This window comes from Cottoperca gobio, chromosome 14 (assembly GCF_900634415.1).
Source record: "Cottoperca gobio chromosome 14, fCotGob3.1, whole genome shotgun sequence".
In the NCBI taxonomy this organism is placed as follows: domain Eukaryota; kingdom Metazoa; phylum Chordata; class Actinopteri; order Perciformes; family Bovichtidae; genus Cottoperca; species Cottoperca gobio.
Window position 1 is genome coordinate 10564375 of NC_041368.1, and position 16837 is coordinate 10581211.

Sequence of the window (16837 nt, forward strand, 5' to 3'; positions counted from 1 at the left end):
CGGGGAAATGTGGTCTATCTATTGTTGATGAGACAAAAGCGCGAGTCAGATTCATATAGGAGTGGTGGGGAATAACTTCTCATATCCTCATATCACAGTCACAAAGCCACCCAGCAAAACTTCAATAACCCCCACACTTCTCTCTGGACATGGGTGAGTGCGCCGAATCTTTAATAACTCTTATCATCTATTATTAATGTGATTTGAAAATGTGGATTTCAATAACTTACTAATGTTGCCTTTAATATATCCTTTCTGTCCTTAGACATGCCCCTGTGCACTGGCGGCAAGATTTGCTGCAAATTAATCCCGTGCTTTCATTAATCAAAAGTATTTTCATATCCACAGATGGATTGTTGATTTACCATTGATTCAGCCTTTGTGACATTTGTGATATTTGTATTCCTAATATATGATGTACTTCACATACAATGACGTTTTTAGAATGAGTACTTGAACTAAGGATTACTTGCTTTTCAATAAAGAAAGAAAGAACCTGTTTAGCCATAAACACGAGTAGAATCAGAGTGGCTGACAGAGCTGGGCATTGACTCTCATCATGGGAAGGCCATGCCAGGTCACTCATGTCAAAGAGGTCAGATACTCCCACATGTGTCACTGGTATAAATTAGCAAATTTACATGAGAGCTGTGGACCCGAGTAACCTCTGCCAACCGTTTTTTTTTTCACTGCTTGTGTGCTAACTTTCACGTGTTGATTATCTGGTTCTAATGTAAATACATTGATGCCTGGCACTAAATTCAAATAGAGACTATGATGGCCTGTATCACGTTTTCACTGTAACCACTGTTGCAGCAGAGCACAGCTGAACCATGGACGTCTGCAGGCGCTATTATTTTTGGGACTCTAGCAGTATTCCTGCTGTTACTATTTCTACTTTAGTAGCAGTTTGTCGAAGTCACAGCCTCAGTTTCTAAAATCCAATATTTTGTGAAATTGCCATGAGGGATGCTGGCTGTGTTATCTCAGGCTTATGTTTGCGTGTGTGTTTTATTGAGGTGTTTGGTTTTGATGCAGCAATTTCCCCTAAATACAAGACAATAACTTAAATCATCGGAATATACAGAGATAATAGTTTAGCCACTAAAGGATTGCAAAATGTGTAGCGACACAACTCAATAACTGAATAGGGTTGTTTTTGTTGTTGTTGTTGTGAAGATATTTAAATTTGCCCCCTCGATCATTATGCTTCTGCCCACTCTTTGAACACTTGAACCCAGCCCCCACCGACATTGACACTCTATGGTACCAGTCGCAGCCAGCTGTGGAGGGAGGGTGGCCTGAGTAGTGACAGTGCCAGTGGTATCCAGATTGCCCTGGCGACCCCTCGCGTGTGTGTGTGTGTGTGCGTGTGCGTGCGTGCGTGCATGCGTGTGTGAATGTGTGTGTGTGTGTGTGTGTGCGTGCGTGCGTGTGTGTGTGTCTGTATGTGTATGTGTATGTGTGTATGTGTGTGTGTTGTGGCACTATGGTCTTTGTTTGTTTGACATCGCTGCCCTTTGTTCCTCCCTGATCATGGCAAAGACAATGGATATTGTATCTGCGGCCACAAAGAGAAGCTCTTTCTTCAGGCCCCTGAAGCCAATGTTTCACCACCATCTCTCACTCGCCTGGTGACGCCTGTGACCGCCAGAGAAAGAGGGCAGGACCAGAGATAGTATAGGGGCTGAGCTGTGAGGTGTTGGTACCAGCAGAGGAGCTTCCACATACAGATGAAGTCAGCGCAGAGACTTGTTTTACTGTAGCAACAGTTTGTAGGCAGCACTGTACATCACCGGTTGGCATTGGGTTCTCTCTTGTTGTGGAATACGGGATCAGAAGAAGCAAATGTTTCCGGTCAGGCAGCCTTGGCTTTGCAAAGCCTTAGGTGCTTTCCTCTATCCCATTTCTGCCAATGCATTTATTAACACTGGGGATATTTGCTCCCTGCTTCAACAACGCAGCTTACACTGGAAGAAGTGCATGAGATTGTCGTGAAGTCAGTGCTGGCTGATTTTGTTTGGACGCTTTTATTGGAAATCGCTGCTTGAACTCTAATTTTTTTTTGTTGCTTTCATGCCTGTTCGTGGGGGTTTGGTGTATGCTCATGGATTTGCAGACCCAGCGAGGCCTTTTTCATAGCTCCCCCACTGGGTGAAAGAGTTTCCCGCCGTGGCGTAGATGTGTTGTGTGGTTATATGTGCGGTGTGTGCCGCTTGTGTGCTGATGTATTATGCCCCCTCAGGTTGCTATGATTGCTGTATCCGATGCTTTTGGGCAGTGCCCTACCCATCCCTGGCGGCCACCCTGCTGTTATATGCCGGCATGGCATTGTTTTGTGGCTGTGGGCATGAAGCGTTGTCCAACACCGAAGTCCTCGTTGAGACGTACTTCGCCCGCAACGTTCAAGACTTTGTGGTCATGGCCTCTTTGTGAGTGAAACGTTTCTGAATTGGGACTTTTGACCTTTCAAGAGTTGTTTTATTGTACTGTTTGACCTGACTTCTCTTCCTGTGACTATTCCAGTATCAAATACTTCCAGTACGTGATCTATGGCCTGGCATCATTTTTCTTCCTCTTTGGTATCCTGCTGCTGGCCGAGGGTTTCTACACCACGAGCGCTGTCAAGCAGACCTTTGGTGAATTCAGGAGCACCCATTGTGGCCGCTGCCTCAGCCTGACGGTGAGGACAAGGAGGGAGGACAGGGGAAAGTAAAGAGGGGGGGGGAATATGACATCAGTTAATTTTTTAGATGCTGAATGCTGGTTTGTTTAAGCTTCTATAAGCTCAATGAAATGCTCTTTGTTTCAGCAATTTTACGGTTAATACCGTTTTAATGACACCACATTTATCACACTGAAATCTGTGACCTGACACACTGTACTTTTTGTTTCAACAGTTTATCATCGTGACGTACATCTTGGCTTTCATCTGGCTGGCAGTGTTTGCCTTCAGTGCTATCCCAGTCTACTTCTTGTTCAACATGGAGCAGACCTGCCACAACATCAACATCCTGGCTGAAACAACCCCCAGCATTAATCAACACGGCTGGATTTGCATGGACGCCAGGCAGTATGGTGCGTTGTCCTTATAATGACTGACCGTCCACCCGACGGGAATGTTAATGTGTCCGATGAAAGCAATGAATAAATCATTGGGGAGTGGATGCAAAATCGCTCGTTGAATGAGTTATGAAATAATGAAGATAACTGCACCTTTATCTTAATTTCTTTACCCTGAGGCTGTATGCAAGCAGGAACTTAAATGTGTCATAACTCATCATGATTCAGCAATGGTAGGGGATACTGACGTCATGTTTTCATTTAAGGTCTGCTTCCTTGGAATGCAATGCCAGGCAAGGCTTGTGGGATGACCTTGGCATCTATTTGCAAAACCAGCGAAGTGAGTAGCTGAATTTAATATTCCCTTTCTTTTTCATGTCAGCATCCTCATTTTAAAATTGGTGTCAATGTAAAATCTACTCTAAATGATTAATGGATGGGTGTCTCAGCAAACATTTTGACACAAACATATAAAGGTATTGATTCTCTGAATATAAACTAAACTAACCTGTGTTTATGTCTTATAGTTCTACGTCACCTATGACTTGTACATAGCTGCATTTGCTGGTGCCGGGGTCACTCTCTTAGCACTGGTGAGCAATTGCTTTTACAATTTGCATGCTTTTCAATATTTACTGTTTCTCCCTCCTTTCTTTCTTTCTTTCATCTAAAATATGACTCGACAATTTTGTTACTGGGCTCTGTAGGAAGGTGGTGCACTTGGATGAAATTATGACACACATGGGAATTTCAAAATAAAGGCGTGTCTTACAGATGATAAAATGCATCAATGTTTTCACTTTGCAGCGATTATGTTGGATCATTGATCATCACATACACCTCTTTTTATCTTGTTGTTGTTATTATTGCTACTGCAGCAGAACCAATTGCCCCTTTGGGACAAATAAAGGTCTTGAACTTGAACTTGATTTAGTATTGCTCTTGTAAATACTACCAGTTGGATCACATATAAAGGGTCAGTTCACCAAAATTACATATTTAGCTGTATTTTATTTATTGCCTCCAGTGATATATGGAAACGCACATAGTTTTGGTTTTATTTGGTTAGGTTTTGAGATATTTGCCTCTTAGATCAATGCTACCCCGTGTAAGTTAATGATTATTTTTTATTGTGGTACTCAAAGCATTGAAAAGTAACTTTCAGGAGAAACATCTCTTTGCAGGCTTCACTATAAACTTGCTCCGACTAACACTGTTCACAGCAAAGTATGTGGATTGTCAGGAGTAACAGGGACACTAAAGTTTTCACTGCTGTGTGTATCACAAATTCCAGTCACTGTGTGTGTGTATTGGGAGCTGAAACCTCAGGAATGGATTCCTCAAACTCTGGGAAACTCCAAACCAAAACTACCTGTATGTAATTTCAGTGAACTGACCCTTTAAAAAGATGATATCAAACACTTGTAGTGCCAAATGTATACTTTCCAATGCTGTTTATAATCATCCCAGTACATGTTATGTTCAAATCAAAATAAATGTTTTCATCTTTTTTCCTTTCTATTCTTCCCACATCCATTAAACACTTAAACACTATGCAGTTTCTGTATCTGGCTGCCACCACCTACAACTACGCAGTCTTGCGGTTCCTTGGCAGGAAAGGGGTCCGCTAAGTGCAACACCTCCGTCCCAGTCAACCCCATCCTCTGGCTTTGATATGGACAGTCGACACTAGACTTCCGTTCATCCTCTGGGGAAACAGCACCTTCGAAAACCTGGATCACCTGCTATAGTATTTATTTAGACATCGTCCAATAACAGACACACATGTTTCTCATCACTGAACAACAGACAGAGAGATGAAGATAATTCACACCCAGAAGCGAGCTCCGGCCTCCTCCTCAAATCCTACTCTCAGATGATTCTCTTAGCTTTGTTGTTCATTTTCCTTTCGTAGGTTGCATCTCTCCTTTTATTTTGTGAAGCTTCATTGGTGCTGATGCTGTTGTCAGATTGTGATGTATGACGTTTCATGAATAATTAAGAGCAATGACAGCTTGCCTCGCAAATCATAACTGCATGCACTCTGTTCAGTGCTTACTGATGCATATATTGGTTCTGAATATGATTTTGCATGCTGCTTCATTATCACCTTCTTGTGTGGCAACATCATGAAGCAAGGGTACCAAAGTTCTCTGTGTGGGTTTGGTGTATCCTCCCATCTCCCTTTGTGCATTCACTTACAATACATGTACTTTGCATTCACTCAATGCATTTTATGCTTTGTTTAAATGCCACTGCGTAGGAGGGAACCAAAGACATGTATCCATTTTTTTGGATGTTTTTGGGTTACTGCTTAAAATAAGCTGTTTTTATGTTACTGAGGTGTTGATGCTTTAATAACATGCCTCCAGGTGACTCATGTTTGATGTGTAGCCCTGCTACTTACTGAACTGGGTTGTGTTGTGTGTGCTCATTTTTAATTAAGGCTGAATAAACCATTTAAATCTGCAGCAGTAGTTTGTGATTTTATTTCACCATATACAGTGTGTCGCAATACAAATCTTTCTTGTACTTCATATAAGCATCTTTGGCAATTACTATCAGAAATAACATGCTGCCAAACCTTTTCTTTACATAATATTTGACAAGACACGATGTCTTATGTCCAGCAACATATTTGTCCCAGTTAGGCTTCAGGTTCTGAGAGTTTTTGCAAAGCAGCCACCACAATGGACCACTTGGTCATGCAAGAAGATGACAGTCAGCAAATCTCCTAGGGCCTTAGCACACACACCACACTGCAAAAACAATATCAACAATATTAATCAATATTAACATTATGCAAAGACAAGACCCTATCATTCAATCAAATCCAATACATATAACCACATATAGAACGTAAGTACAGCATTTTCCTAACTGACGGAACAAACCTTTAGACAGTCGGGGTGGCACGTCATCACAGGTTCACTGAGGTGAATCTTGACATTTCCTTTAATCATTTTGTCACAGAATGAACAAACATTGGTATTCCTGCAGAAGAGAGAAAATGATTATCGCCAATGTTAACCTTTGTGTGTTCCATTCATAGGGAATTTTGCTGTTTCAGAAACTAATAAATGCCTTGGGACAAACCTTTTTTGATTTATTTGATGAAGTCTGAAGTTATGTCAAACAGCAATATTAGGCTGTCTTGGCTTTTCCAAGCCTGGTCTGATGGGAGACCCACATTCTCATACTTTGAAAAAACCCTGGTCTATACCATAACATTGTGTTTAAGTTCTTACTTTTCATAACTTACATAATGTTTGAAATTCTAAACTGTGAGACATTACCTGGTCTTATTCTGAGTTTGAGTGGATTGTTGCTCCTCCTTGGGCCTTTTGAAATATGTCCGAGCTAGAACAAATAGCCATCATCAAACAATAAGATGCATTTATTGTACAAGTGAATATGTGAATATTATAAGAAATAAAGTAAATATGTGGTCCCACTCACGTGTTGGTATCATCAGAGTGTTGGTTCGGCTCGGCCTCCTCAGGGTGGGATTGTGTTAGATCTTGCAGAGGCTCGGGAGCAGCTTCAGTGTTCGGTGGCTCCACGTCCAACGCTTCTGACAGTTCAATGAGTCTGTCAGAAATCTTATCCTGAACGGCTTCAGCATCAGAAGCTTTTACAGATTCAAGAGCATCCTTGATGTTCAACTCCACGACAGGATCTGCTGCTCTCTCAGGTGTTGGTTCAACAACAGTGTTATCAACAAGCTGAACTTCAACCGCCTCAGTGGCTCTGGTTTTCAAAAGTATCTCTGCTAAGGCTGCAGACTCGACCTCACCCTCTACAGACTTGACTGCAGTTTCAGCTTGGGTAGGTGATTCGGACACAGTCTCTGTCACTAAGTCAGGAACTGGTTCAACACTGACATGTAGAGGAGCCTCTTCTCCTGCCGCATCTGTCACAGCAGGGGTCTCAGGGAATGACTTCACGGCACCCTCAATTACAGCTTTAACAACATCTGCAGTAGCCTGTTCTAAAGGATCCTCCTCACAGCTTCCCTCTGCCAGTTGAACAGTTGATACTGTTCCTGCATCCTCCAAACGTGTCAAATTAGCTGGCTCTGTTTCGATTGAAGGGTTCTCTTGAGGTTTCAGTTTGACCGCAGGCGCAGCAGGGACTTCAGCGGTGTCATTACTCTCCTCTGTGACAGCCGCAGCAGAGGTTTCTGCAACAAGATCTTCCACATGAGTATCTGCAGACACTTCGGCCTCAACTTGTTCTACGTTTGACAGGTCAATTGTTGCATCAGCATGTTCTTCCTTGTTTTTTGCAGTTGTGTTGACAACTGAATGTTTTGGTTGTGCCTCACCGTTCAGTTCTTCTGTGGGTGCTTGGGGCCTGTAACAGAGGGAGTTACTTATTATGCAAAAAAAGACATATGAACAAAATTCCCTATACTCAGCAGCGGTTACAATCAGTAGAGAGATGCTCTCATATACGAACTTTCCGTCATCTGTGCTCTCCACTGTTGACTCCTCAGGCTGAGCATCTTTTTGGGGAGGAATAACTTCAGCATTTGCCTGATCAGCTGAATCGCTAAAAACATACAAGGGAATAGTAATAATAAACTTAGATACATACATCTGGCACTAACATTTTGTATTTTTGTTTTAAATGTTCAGACCTAACAGAGATTAATTATGCAAACCTATAAACAAGTGGACTGTGGTTGCACAGATTATTTTCAGTTCAAATTCAACACATACATACCCTTTAGATGGAGAAAACTGTGCCTTTTGGAGAGCAGCGCTCGGTGGAGAATCTACTGATCTACAGGGTAAGAATATAAAACACACTTTAAAAACAACCTTGGCATTTATCACCTTAAAGCAGACAACAAAAAGCAGCAAATGATATCTCGCTAAATAATGCTTTACATAAATGAAAGATTTCATCAGCTTTAAATCATTTTAGCTCAAACTTGCCATGAAAGCCAAATGCTCCATATTGAAATGATTAAAAGAGTCTTTTGTGTAAGAGATAGTGTATATGTACAATATTACAACAGGAAACATCCTACTTTCTTGCTGAATATAGTGTCTAAAGATGAAACCTTATAAGCAAGAAATTATGAGATGTAGAAGTTATGGCAGTTTCAGAATATGACTCTTTATTCTTCTTATATATAAGTGACAATTTCATCTATAACCTACAAAAATGTTGCACAAAACGTCTGACCTGCATTATACGATGAGCACAACAAATCACACATAAAGGACAGCAGCATGTGAGCTAAGTGGTATAAAAAAAGAAAAAGTAGGGCCAGCTACATTGATTGATGAAGCAAAGCTGACAAATACAGCCTTAAATGTCAACACAAAGTTTATTACCAATGTAAATATCATCAAACACGTGAAAGCGAAGTGAGGGTGTGGACCTGTTTTCCTGAACAAGGAATGGGATTCAGTTAGATCTGGTCAATTTGGTTTGTGTCTCTCATCTATTGACATTGCTGGTAAAAGATTAGAGGCACACCAAATTGGATTGGGTCAATTAAGCTTGCAGTAGCAAAACATCCTGTTAATGATGCAACTCTTGATAGATTATAAGAACATTGTCCACCTGTACACACTGAAAATAAAGCAAGTGAACATTTACATTCATTTTTAAGAGACTGGATTTAATTATACAAATGAATTGCCATGGGGTTATCCCCAGAACTACCAATAGACAAGGAATTATCTTAATCTGTCATAGAAAAGTACACATTGTTGTCTACAATAGTTTCACGTCATATAAGCATTGTCATGCAATTTATTGTTTTTATCTGAATATCTGTAAAGTTGAAACCTATTAACTTCAATACGTTTATTTTGAAGACACCGATCATCTACTTCCGGCTGTCTTCCGCTGTCTCCTGGCTTGTGATGCTAGCTGTTAGCCGTTTCATGCTAGGCAGGGACATGTGTGGCTCTGATAAAACAAGACCACTTAGTTTAAAGTTTCTAAAACCGGAAGACATGTAGCGGCAACTGTAGACGAAACACTGTGACTTTGTTTGTTTTTTTAAAGCGTAATTGTGCATCAAAAACCACCAGGCTTCACATTATTGTAGCTAGTTGACAAACAGCAACGTCAAGGTGCGCTACTCACAACCATCACAGGACAGTGCTCATCTGTCCCCCACTAACTAAACATTAGGACGACGACTCCCCAAGATCAGTAAGTCATTTGGTATTTTTAGCAGGTTTCTCTACGCATCAAGTGACCGAAAGTACAAGTACATTATATTTATGGTACATATGTTAAAGTAAGCCTGGACTAGATGAATATGGAAAGTGTAAAGATAAACATGTTTCTTACATCTAGACCCTGACTTGTGTGGTCTGGATGGAGAAAGACAGTGTATAAAAAATGCTTTTGGATGGACAAAAAGTGACCCCTTTCTGTCTTCAGAGGTTGACTGGAGGTTTATTAAAAAGAGGATGTAATGGCCTCTTAATTCATGTTTGACAGATTTAAGTGATATTACAACAGAGAATCTGCTGAGTAATAGTGTCCCTTAAGTTTAGTTTAAATCCCTCTTTAATTAATGAATCAGAACCCAACTTCAGCATTGTGCATTCATCTAAGCAGTGAGCATGCAGGAGATTATTTTGCTTCGTTTTTTTAGCTTTGTGCTTGTAAACGACAACAGATAGGACAGCCATCTTGTAAAATAAACTTGGATCAGAATAAGGAAGTGATGTAATCTCTTTAGCAGTTAGGAAAAGGGCCAGACAAAGCTGTGTGCTGTCTGTGGTTCATTGTTAGAAGGGGGAAAGTGTAGACAAAGGAGAATAAAAACCCCTGAAGATGTCTCTCTGAACTGGTTTTATTTGCATAGTTAGGCTGATTGTGTGTAATATATGTATTATTCATGCCTGCATTTCCTGTGCAATCCTAGAAAAAATGCCTTCGAGAAATCATCTTGACAAAATCGGGAGGAAGAAGAAGAAGAAATGGACAGAGGAGGCCATGGAGCGTGCACTGGTCGAGGTGAAGTCGGGAAGGTGTACAGTGAGACAGGCTGCCAAAGAGTTTGGAGTCCCTAAATCTTCCCTGGGGGACAGAGTGAGTGGACGGGTGACACCAGGGAGTCGCAGCGGGCCAGCTCAGCTTATAACATCTGACGACGAGGAGCTGTTGGTGGAGTTCTCTTTATACATGTCCAAGCATGGATTCCCGCTGACAAAGCAACAGCTGGTGTCCTTTGCCTCCTCCATTTACAAGCGGCAGCATCGGAGAGTGGCATTTTCTAAACTAGGCCAGACCTGGTGGCTCAATTTTAGAAAACGGCAAGAAAAGAATATTACCATTCAGCCAGCAGACAATGTTGTTCGTGGGAGGACAGTATGTGTGAGAAAGGAAGCAGTGGATCAGTTTTTACACTTACTGAGCACTGTCATGGACGCTCATGGGCTCAGAGACAAGCCTCATCAAATTTTCAACTGCAATGAGACGGGCTTTCAGCTGGGCAGGAAGAGGGTGATTCTCCCCAAATCTGCCAGTCTGGGCTACAAGCCAACGTCAGGCTCGAGGGACCACATCTCCGCCCTGGCTTGCTTTAGCGCAGCTGGAGAGGACATTCCCCCATTTATTATCTACTCAAAGGCATACCCAGGGGGAGTATGTTACAAGACTCAAGGGCCTCCAAACGCCCTCTATGGATGGTCAGACTTGGGGTGTATCAACTCTGACCTTTTCAAGAAATGGTTCCTCAAACACTTCCTCCTGCACGCACCGAAGGAGCGTCCTTTGCTGCTGATTTTCGACGGCCACAAGTCTCCTGTGAACCTTGAGGTGGTGGAAGCTGCTCGTAAGGAGGACGTCATCCTTCTGTGTCTTCCGCCTCACTGCTCTCACATCCTGCAGCCACTCGACGCGGGTCTCTTCGGTCTCCTGAAGCAGCGTTTCGCAGCACTCATAGGTGATGGTGGTTCCACTGATACTCACTTTGCAGTCAGCAAGAAGGAGTTCTCAGCTGTGTTTAAAGGGACGTATCAGGTAGTGAAGGAGGAGGAGGGTGTCAGGATTGTAAATGAAGGCTTTAGGAAATGTGGCATCTACCCACTGAACCACTTTGCCATCAATGAGGGTCATTTAATGCCATCACACAGCATGGGCCCAGCAGCTGGATCCTCCCTGTGCACATCAGCACAGGGGGAGACCTCACAGCAGCTGGACCCTCTTCCTGAATCCTAACTTCCCAGGGAGGAAAGAGAGTGACAGTTTCATTTAACTAAACCTGGCTAGTTCTGTCATTTTAAATACTGAATGGGTTTACATTTCACCTTGAGTATCGTGCCCCTCCTCCCTCAGCCTTCACGCAGAGCGCTGTTTTGTCAGCTCGCCAGAAGAAAGAGGTGTGTTGATATTAATTACATGTCATATGTGCTCAGATTTAGTAATAAGTAAAAATGCTGCACAGGGAGGGGCGTCACCAAGGTTAAATCTAAAGAAGTCAAAAAGGTTTTAACGGAATAAGAAAGAAAAAATTATATTTCGGATACACAAGAATATGTTTTATTTTCTCAACCTCATTACATGCTTATATAAATGGACAGATCTAAAAATATGCCACAATGTTAAGTGTTTTCTTGTTCGAGACTCTATAATTACAGGAACTAGTACATTGTGAAAATGTAGGTTGATATTGAGGTCTGTATTATGATCCAGTATGCATGCAGAAGATTTGCAAAAAAGTCGTACCTAAGTTATTTCTTCCTCGTAATGTTCAAGCCTGCGACAACGGAGGGGTAACAATGTTCTTTTAATACTGATAGAAGGGAAACGATAACAATGTGTTTGAAACGGCTAACTCAATTCAGTTGTGAATCGTATAATTCCTTTGCTTCAAGTATTCTTAATATACTCACTAAGACTACATGTACTTTAATTTGGGGAGGGGTTTCTTTACACATAAATGTGCTCAAATATGTAATGCCATTCAAACAGATGAATGGAAACTACAGTATGATCTCAGGGAGAATAAATGTATTTTTGCATCTCATATGTGTCCATAAGTTTAATAATTTACTAAAGGGTGTGTGTGTGTGTGTGTGTGTGTGTTTGTGTGCGTGCTTCCGTTCAAGTCAGGTGATGTAATCTCAATGCAATAGGTACAGCTGGCAACAATACAGTGGTGGGGTATAACTAGTGCAAACAGTCAATGAATGTTTCAGAACATATTTAAAGTCTATTGAAAGAAAATATATGAATATGTCTTTATGATTATCATGATCATGACTTTTTATGCTCAAACAATGAGACTAGTAAAACACGCACTAAAAATTGATTCCTGGAAGCCTGTTGCTATTGAAGGGCAAACTTGCAGGTGTGCTGTTAGAGCAGTATCTGTTCCTGTGTGCCTTGAGGGGGAATACTCCAGTCAGAATTGTATTCAGATCAAAGCTTCATCAACCAGCTAAAGTCTGCCTGCAGTGCCCTGTGGGTCTTTATGGATGCAGCAGCTGCCCAGGACTAAGTTAATGTTTATGTATGTTAATATCACAGATGGTGATTTGTGCCTGAAGCCTTAATACTTCTTTTTTTTTTTCATTGACGCAACATAGTCAAAGGAGAAGTTCAGTTTGCCTTGCAGAACTGCCACCGCAATGTTTGTATCAAAATAGGTCTCTGCAACACATTTTATAAACAGTGGAGATGTTGCAGACACAATATTTTTTTTTTAGCTTTACTGCATTTTCAACCCAAAAATAAGTTAGTTTGTTAATAAATCTATAAAAGAAATGACAAATGAAACATAATATTTGAAATAGAGCAGCATCAGATCTCATGGGTTTACTAGTGATGTGGGAAACAACACTTTCTAAAGCACTTTATTCACTGTTTCCAAGCGGGTGATACTGTCGAAATCGCTACATCTGCTGGAAAAACCTTGGTATTGTATTTGTCTGGATGGATTAATAGTCATGATACAAGTGGATTTACTGCTTTCATTGTTGTTGTTCCTAAGTACAGTGGCGACCTCTATGGGGTACTCACTCAAATCTCTTGGCTGTGGACAAGACGTATGAATTCTGCTTGACTGGAGAAGCCTGGACCGTACTGCAAAACAGAAGGAGTTGTTTGCAGCATCTTTCTTTGCACCATTTCTCTCTCAAAAAGTCAGTGCCTGTAATATAGGACAATTACAGAAGCTAAAGAGGACATTACATTAACAACGCCTTGCTACTCTATAGCACATCTGTAAAATGCAAGATGGCAACAGATTCAATTCATTCTATTGCTTAAAATGAACAATTAATTTTTAATGTAGCATCTTAATCGCTCAGAATACCTTGCTTTGTCTTGCTTTTCCTTTTCCTGTTTTGAATTCTGGATCCAACAGCCATCATTCTTCAGTGAAGTCCGCACCCTGATGGTTTGAAACACCTTGTTCCTGTCAACCTCTACAACACACACACACATACACACACACACACCCTTTATGTCAGTACTGTGTGGATACCAAGAATACTCGCATACTGTTTTTTAATGTTATAAACGGATGAAATATTGGATTCAAGTGTGACTTGCCTTCTGACATGATGCTGATATTTTCTCAGATGTTCAACCTGATGAGATTATTTTAAAAAGTTCAAATTTATTCCAGATAATTTTTTCTCCACAGTCTCCACACAAATATAACAGTAATCACTGTGTATAAAACTGTATCTGCTTCCTGTTTCTCTTTCTATATACTCACCACTGACTGCAGACCTGTTCATGACCACACATCTCATACACAACCTGTCAGACTGTATCCTGCCGTGAAAACTTACTTGTGGAAGTGACAGTGAAGAATTTATTACACTAACCATTCTGAAAAACTATGTTCTGTTCGATCAGAATTTATAGCATTGATAAATATTGAAATTACATATATATTTAACCTTTTTTCTTATGCTTTTGTCAGTGCTCACCACATTTCAAATGAAACAATTTGAACATGTCATCCTGGCAGAGTTGTGTAATAATGTTCTTCCACATATTAGTCTCCATATTCACTATCGTGTCGTGTGGTGTCACACTGTGCATCTTGTTTGTATTCTCCTCGAGCATTGACATTTTGACCTGCACTTTGTGCTTTAATCTACTATGGTGGATCTCACCGGAGATGTGTCAGCACCAATTAACCAGGTCAAATCCATTATGCATAGAAAATTAAAGCAATTCTGACTTTGTAATAAGCCCTTAACCCTGCATAGCTAATGAACATGAAATCAGAACTTGAAGTTCATTCTTGCACCATATTGTGTTCTTACCTGTTTAGGTCGGCTGTGTCAGCGCAGAGTGGAGTCGAGCCTCCTCTGGGTCTCTGTCTCACGCAGGCAGGCAGGTAGAGATGCTTCACCCTGAGCCCCCACCCCCTGTCAGTTCAGATTCCACCCCCTGTTTGTGTGAAGGATGCTGCTCTGCAGGTTGATCGAGTGGGTTGGTTGCTTATCATGACAATCAAGAGACGGGTATCATTGTTTTATAGTTTTGTGTTTCTGCGAGCTTGACATATGACAGCGCAGAGTTGACAGGGTTTGTAAACCAACTAGCTTTTGCATGCATGGTTCAGATGTGTGAGACAACTTACACCATTTAAACCAACCCTACAATTTAGTGTAGTGGTGTTTTTTCCCCCACTGACTTTAGCCTTGGAATATATAGTTACCACTCTACAAATGTGGCCAAAAAATTCAACCGTGCAGTTTATGAGCTGAAGACACATTTATATTACTTTTTTTTTTTTAAATGTATGTATTAACGTTTATATTTTAGCCCTATTTTTGAACATTTTAGGTCTTGTATTCTCGTTTAGTTTTTACTTGTGTAATTTTCCCTTTTATAAATGAGCAATGTTGGAGGGAGCCTGAGATCCAAGATGTTCATTGCCATTGACTGCTTCTCTGTTATGGTTGCACATATTTTAATAAAGAACTTGAAACTAGAAACATTTTAAGAAACCTTTTAAGTGTTGTTTCCCTCTTGTCAAATTACAACATTCCTTCACAAACATGCGGTTCCAGTTGGGAGGTTACCAGGAATTAAGAGAGACCTGATCTTAGGCAACTTGGAATGTAATCTAATGCTTTATCAGAGCCTTTACCAATATCCTCCAATCAAAACTACTGCAACTCCTCCAGCGAAACTGAAACTGTGATACTGACAAACTTAACCTCAATCTTTTCTCTTGGTATATATTTAGCCTTCACTTGTATTCGCTACTACTTACTTAATATAATATTAATAATACATTTTATTTAGAGGCGCCTTTCAGGACACCCAAAGTCGCCTTACAGTACAGTGTACAGTACAGTACATTTACTAACTTATTTACTTGTACTTTTATGTTGCACTCTGCTGAAGAGTTTCATTTTTCTAAACACAATGGCAATAAAGATCTGTATTCTATTCTGTTAAGTAATTTAACATTTTAATCAACTGAAATGTTCAAGTTTGGTCTGTAGATTGTTGTATATTATATGTGTAGATACTGATTTTTAAATGTAATTTGAGAAACAGATACATCCAAGCCTGCAGCCAAAATGATCTGCATGGCTTGATGAGGTAAGTGAGAAAATATTACTTTATCCTTTGGGTGAACTGCCCTTAACATTCCTTGAATAATGCATATTTTCAAAGGCAATAGCACACATTATTTCGCTCTCACACACACACACATACACACACAGTGTTACACAAGTGTAAAGAAATAAGATCACATTGAATAAAGAGGTCACAGTAAGCTTGCAGGAATTCACAGTCACATAGTCAATTGTTTGTTTGTTAGCAGAATGTCTTCATGTCTTTACTTTTCTCGGGTTTTGTGTCTTGTGTGAGCATTTGCACCTGACACCATAAAATAAGATAATTTAAACATAATACTTTAGGAATCCAGCAGAACCTCCTATGTTGGTTTGCCTCCTTGAACCTCAGTCAACATCTTCGAAAAAATTCCTACAGCATGTTATCAAAACAAGACGGAGGTAGTGATAACATACAGTACAGCACATACAGAACTGACATGGTTTAATGAGAATATTTTAAAGGTATTGCTCAAGGAAAAATGTTGTAGAGGAACAGGATGGTTCATTCTGAAAATATTTAAACATGAGTTGCACAGTGTGCATGCTTTGTCTTATGTTCAAGTATGTGTGTCTTCATGTGTTTCATCTGACTGCAAGACAAATTTCCCCCTAGGGACAACAAAGTTTAAGTTGACAGCTTAATGGCCTTGTTTTCTGGGGCCATTTGTTGGTTCAACTGTTTACGCTGTCATTTATTTCTATGTTAGTTTTGAAAATTGGCCCTAAAGATCTGATATTGGATGTCATCTTGAGATGTCTTCACGGGCCTGTGCCTATTAAAATTAGTCAAATATGTGCCTTACTTTTGCCCTGGCCTCTCTTCAACCCTCTGTATAACTCATATGTGTACTCCATCTGCATCGTATAGCTTGCACATTATGTAGAAATTTAACCATAATAAAATCTTTAAAATCTGGCAATAGGGTTCACAATCGGTCACATTGCATCCAAAACATGATATGTGACTTTCAAGGCATCCAGATTATTATCTAATACTATCTGCCCCCTATCTTCACAACTACAACATTGCACATTCGTATGAAGGCACTTTACTTGTTCTTACAAGCAAAGGTATATGATAAAAATGTAGAATACTTGTTTAGTAAGACTTCTATTCACTGATCACATCAATACATTAGTTAGACTCCTGTTTCATAGATAGTAATCATTTATCATTTAGTAGGTAGATTTCT

The 16837-nt window shown here is 40.4% G+C and overlaps 4 protein-coding genes across 5 annotated transcripts; 2 read left to right on the forward strand and 2 right to left on the reverse strand.

The window, feature by feature from the left end:
- plp1b (proteolipid protein 1b) lies at positions 1-5534 on the forward strand. 2 transcript variants are annotated; one of them, XM_029447915.1, is made up of 7 exons: positions 1-153; positions 2246-2432; positions 2527-2683; positions 2901-3078; positions 3330-3403; positions 3591-3656; positions 4623-5534. In XM_029447915.1, the coding sequence occupies exons 1-7, from the start codon at positions 150-152 to the stop codon at positions 4692-4694; spliced, it is 738 nt and encodes a 245-aa protein (XP_029303775.1). In that variant the 5' UTR covers positions 1-149; the 3' UTR covers positions 4695-5534. The 2 variants fall into 2 exon arrangements, with proteins under 2 accessions (XP_029303775.1, XP_029303773.1); XM_029447913.1 differs by lacking the exon at positions 1-153 and adding an exon at positions 1638-1888.
- Positions 5535-5709: 175 nt separating this feature from the next.
- LOC115018730 (zinc finger protein 185-like) lies at positions 5710-6607 on the reverse strand. Its single transcript, XM_029447916.1, has 4 exons — positions 6523-6607; positions 6360-6423; positions 5958-6057; positions 5710-5822 (listed from the first exon to the last, which is right to left on the reverse strand). The coding sequence occupies exons 1-4, from the start codon at positions 6533-6535 to the stop codon at positions 5718-5720; spliced, it is 282 nt and encodes a 93-aa protein (XP_029303776.1). The 5' UTR covers positions 6536-6607; the 3' UTR covers positions 5710-5717.
- LOC115018755 (fibrous sheath CABYR-binding protein-like) lies at positions 6578-13612 on the reverse strand. Its single transcript, XM_029447957.1, has 7 exons — positions 13603-13612; positions 13364-13475; positions 13069-13131; positions 7792-7851; positions 7525-7617; positions 6702-7419; positions 6578-6637 (listed from the first exon to the last, which is right to left on the reverse strand). Exons 1-7 carry the CDS (start codon positions 13610-13612, stop codon positions 6578-6580), a joined length of 1116 nt encoding a protein of 371 aa, XP_029303817.1.
- Positions 8917-12073, forward strand: LOC115018728 (tigger transposable element-derived protein 6-like). Its single transcript, XM_029447912.1, has 2 exons — positions 8917-9243; positions 9968-12073. Exon 2 carries the CDS (start codon positions 9973-9975, stop codon positions 11263-11265), a length of 1293 nt encoding a protein of 430 aa, XP_029303772.1. The 5' UTR covers positions 8917-9243; positions 9968-9972; the 3' UTR covers positions 11266-12073.
- Positions 13613-16837: the final 3225 nt, after the last annotated feature.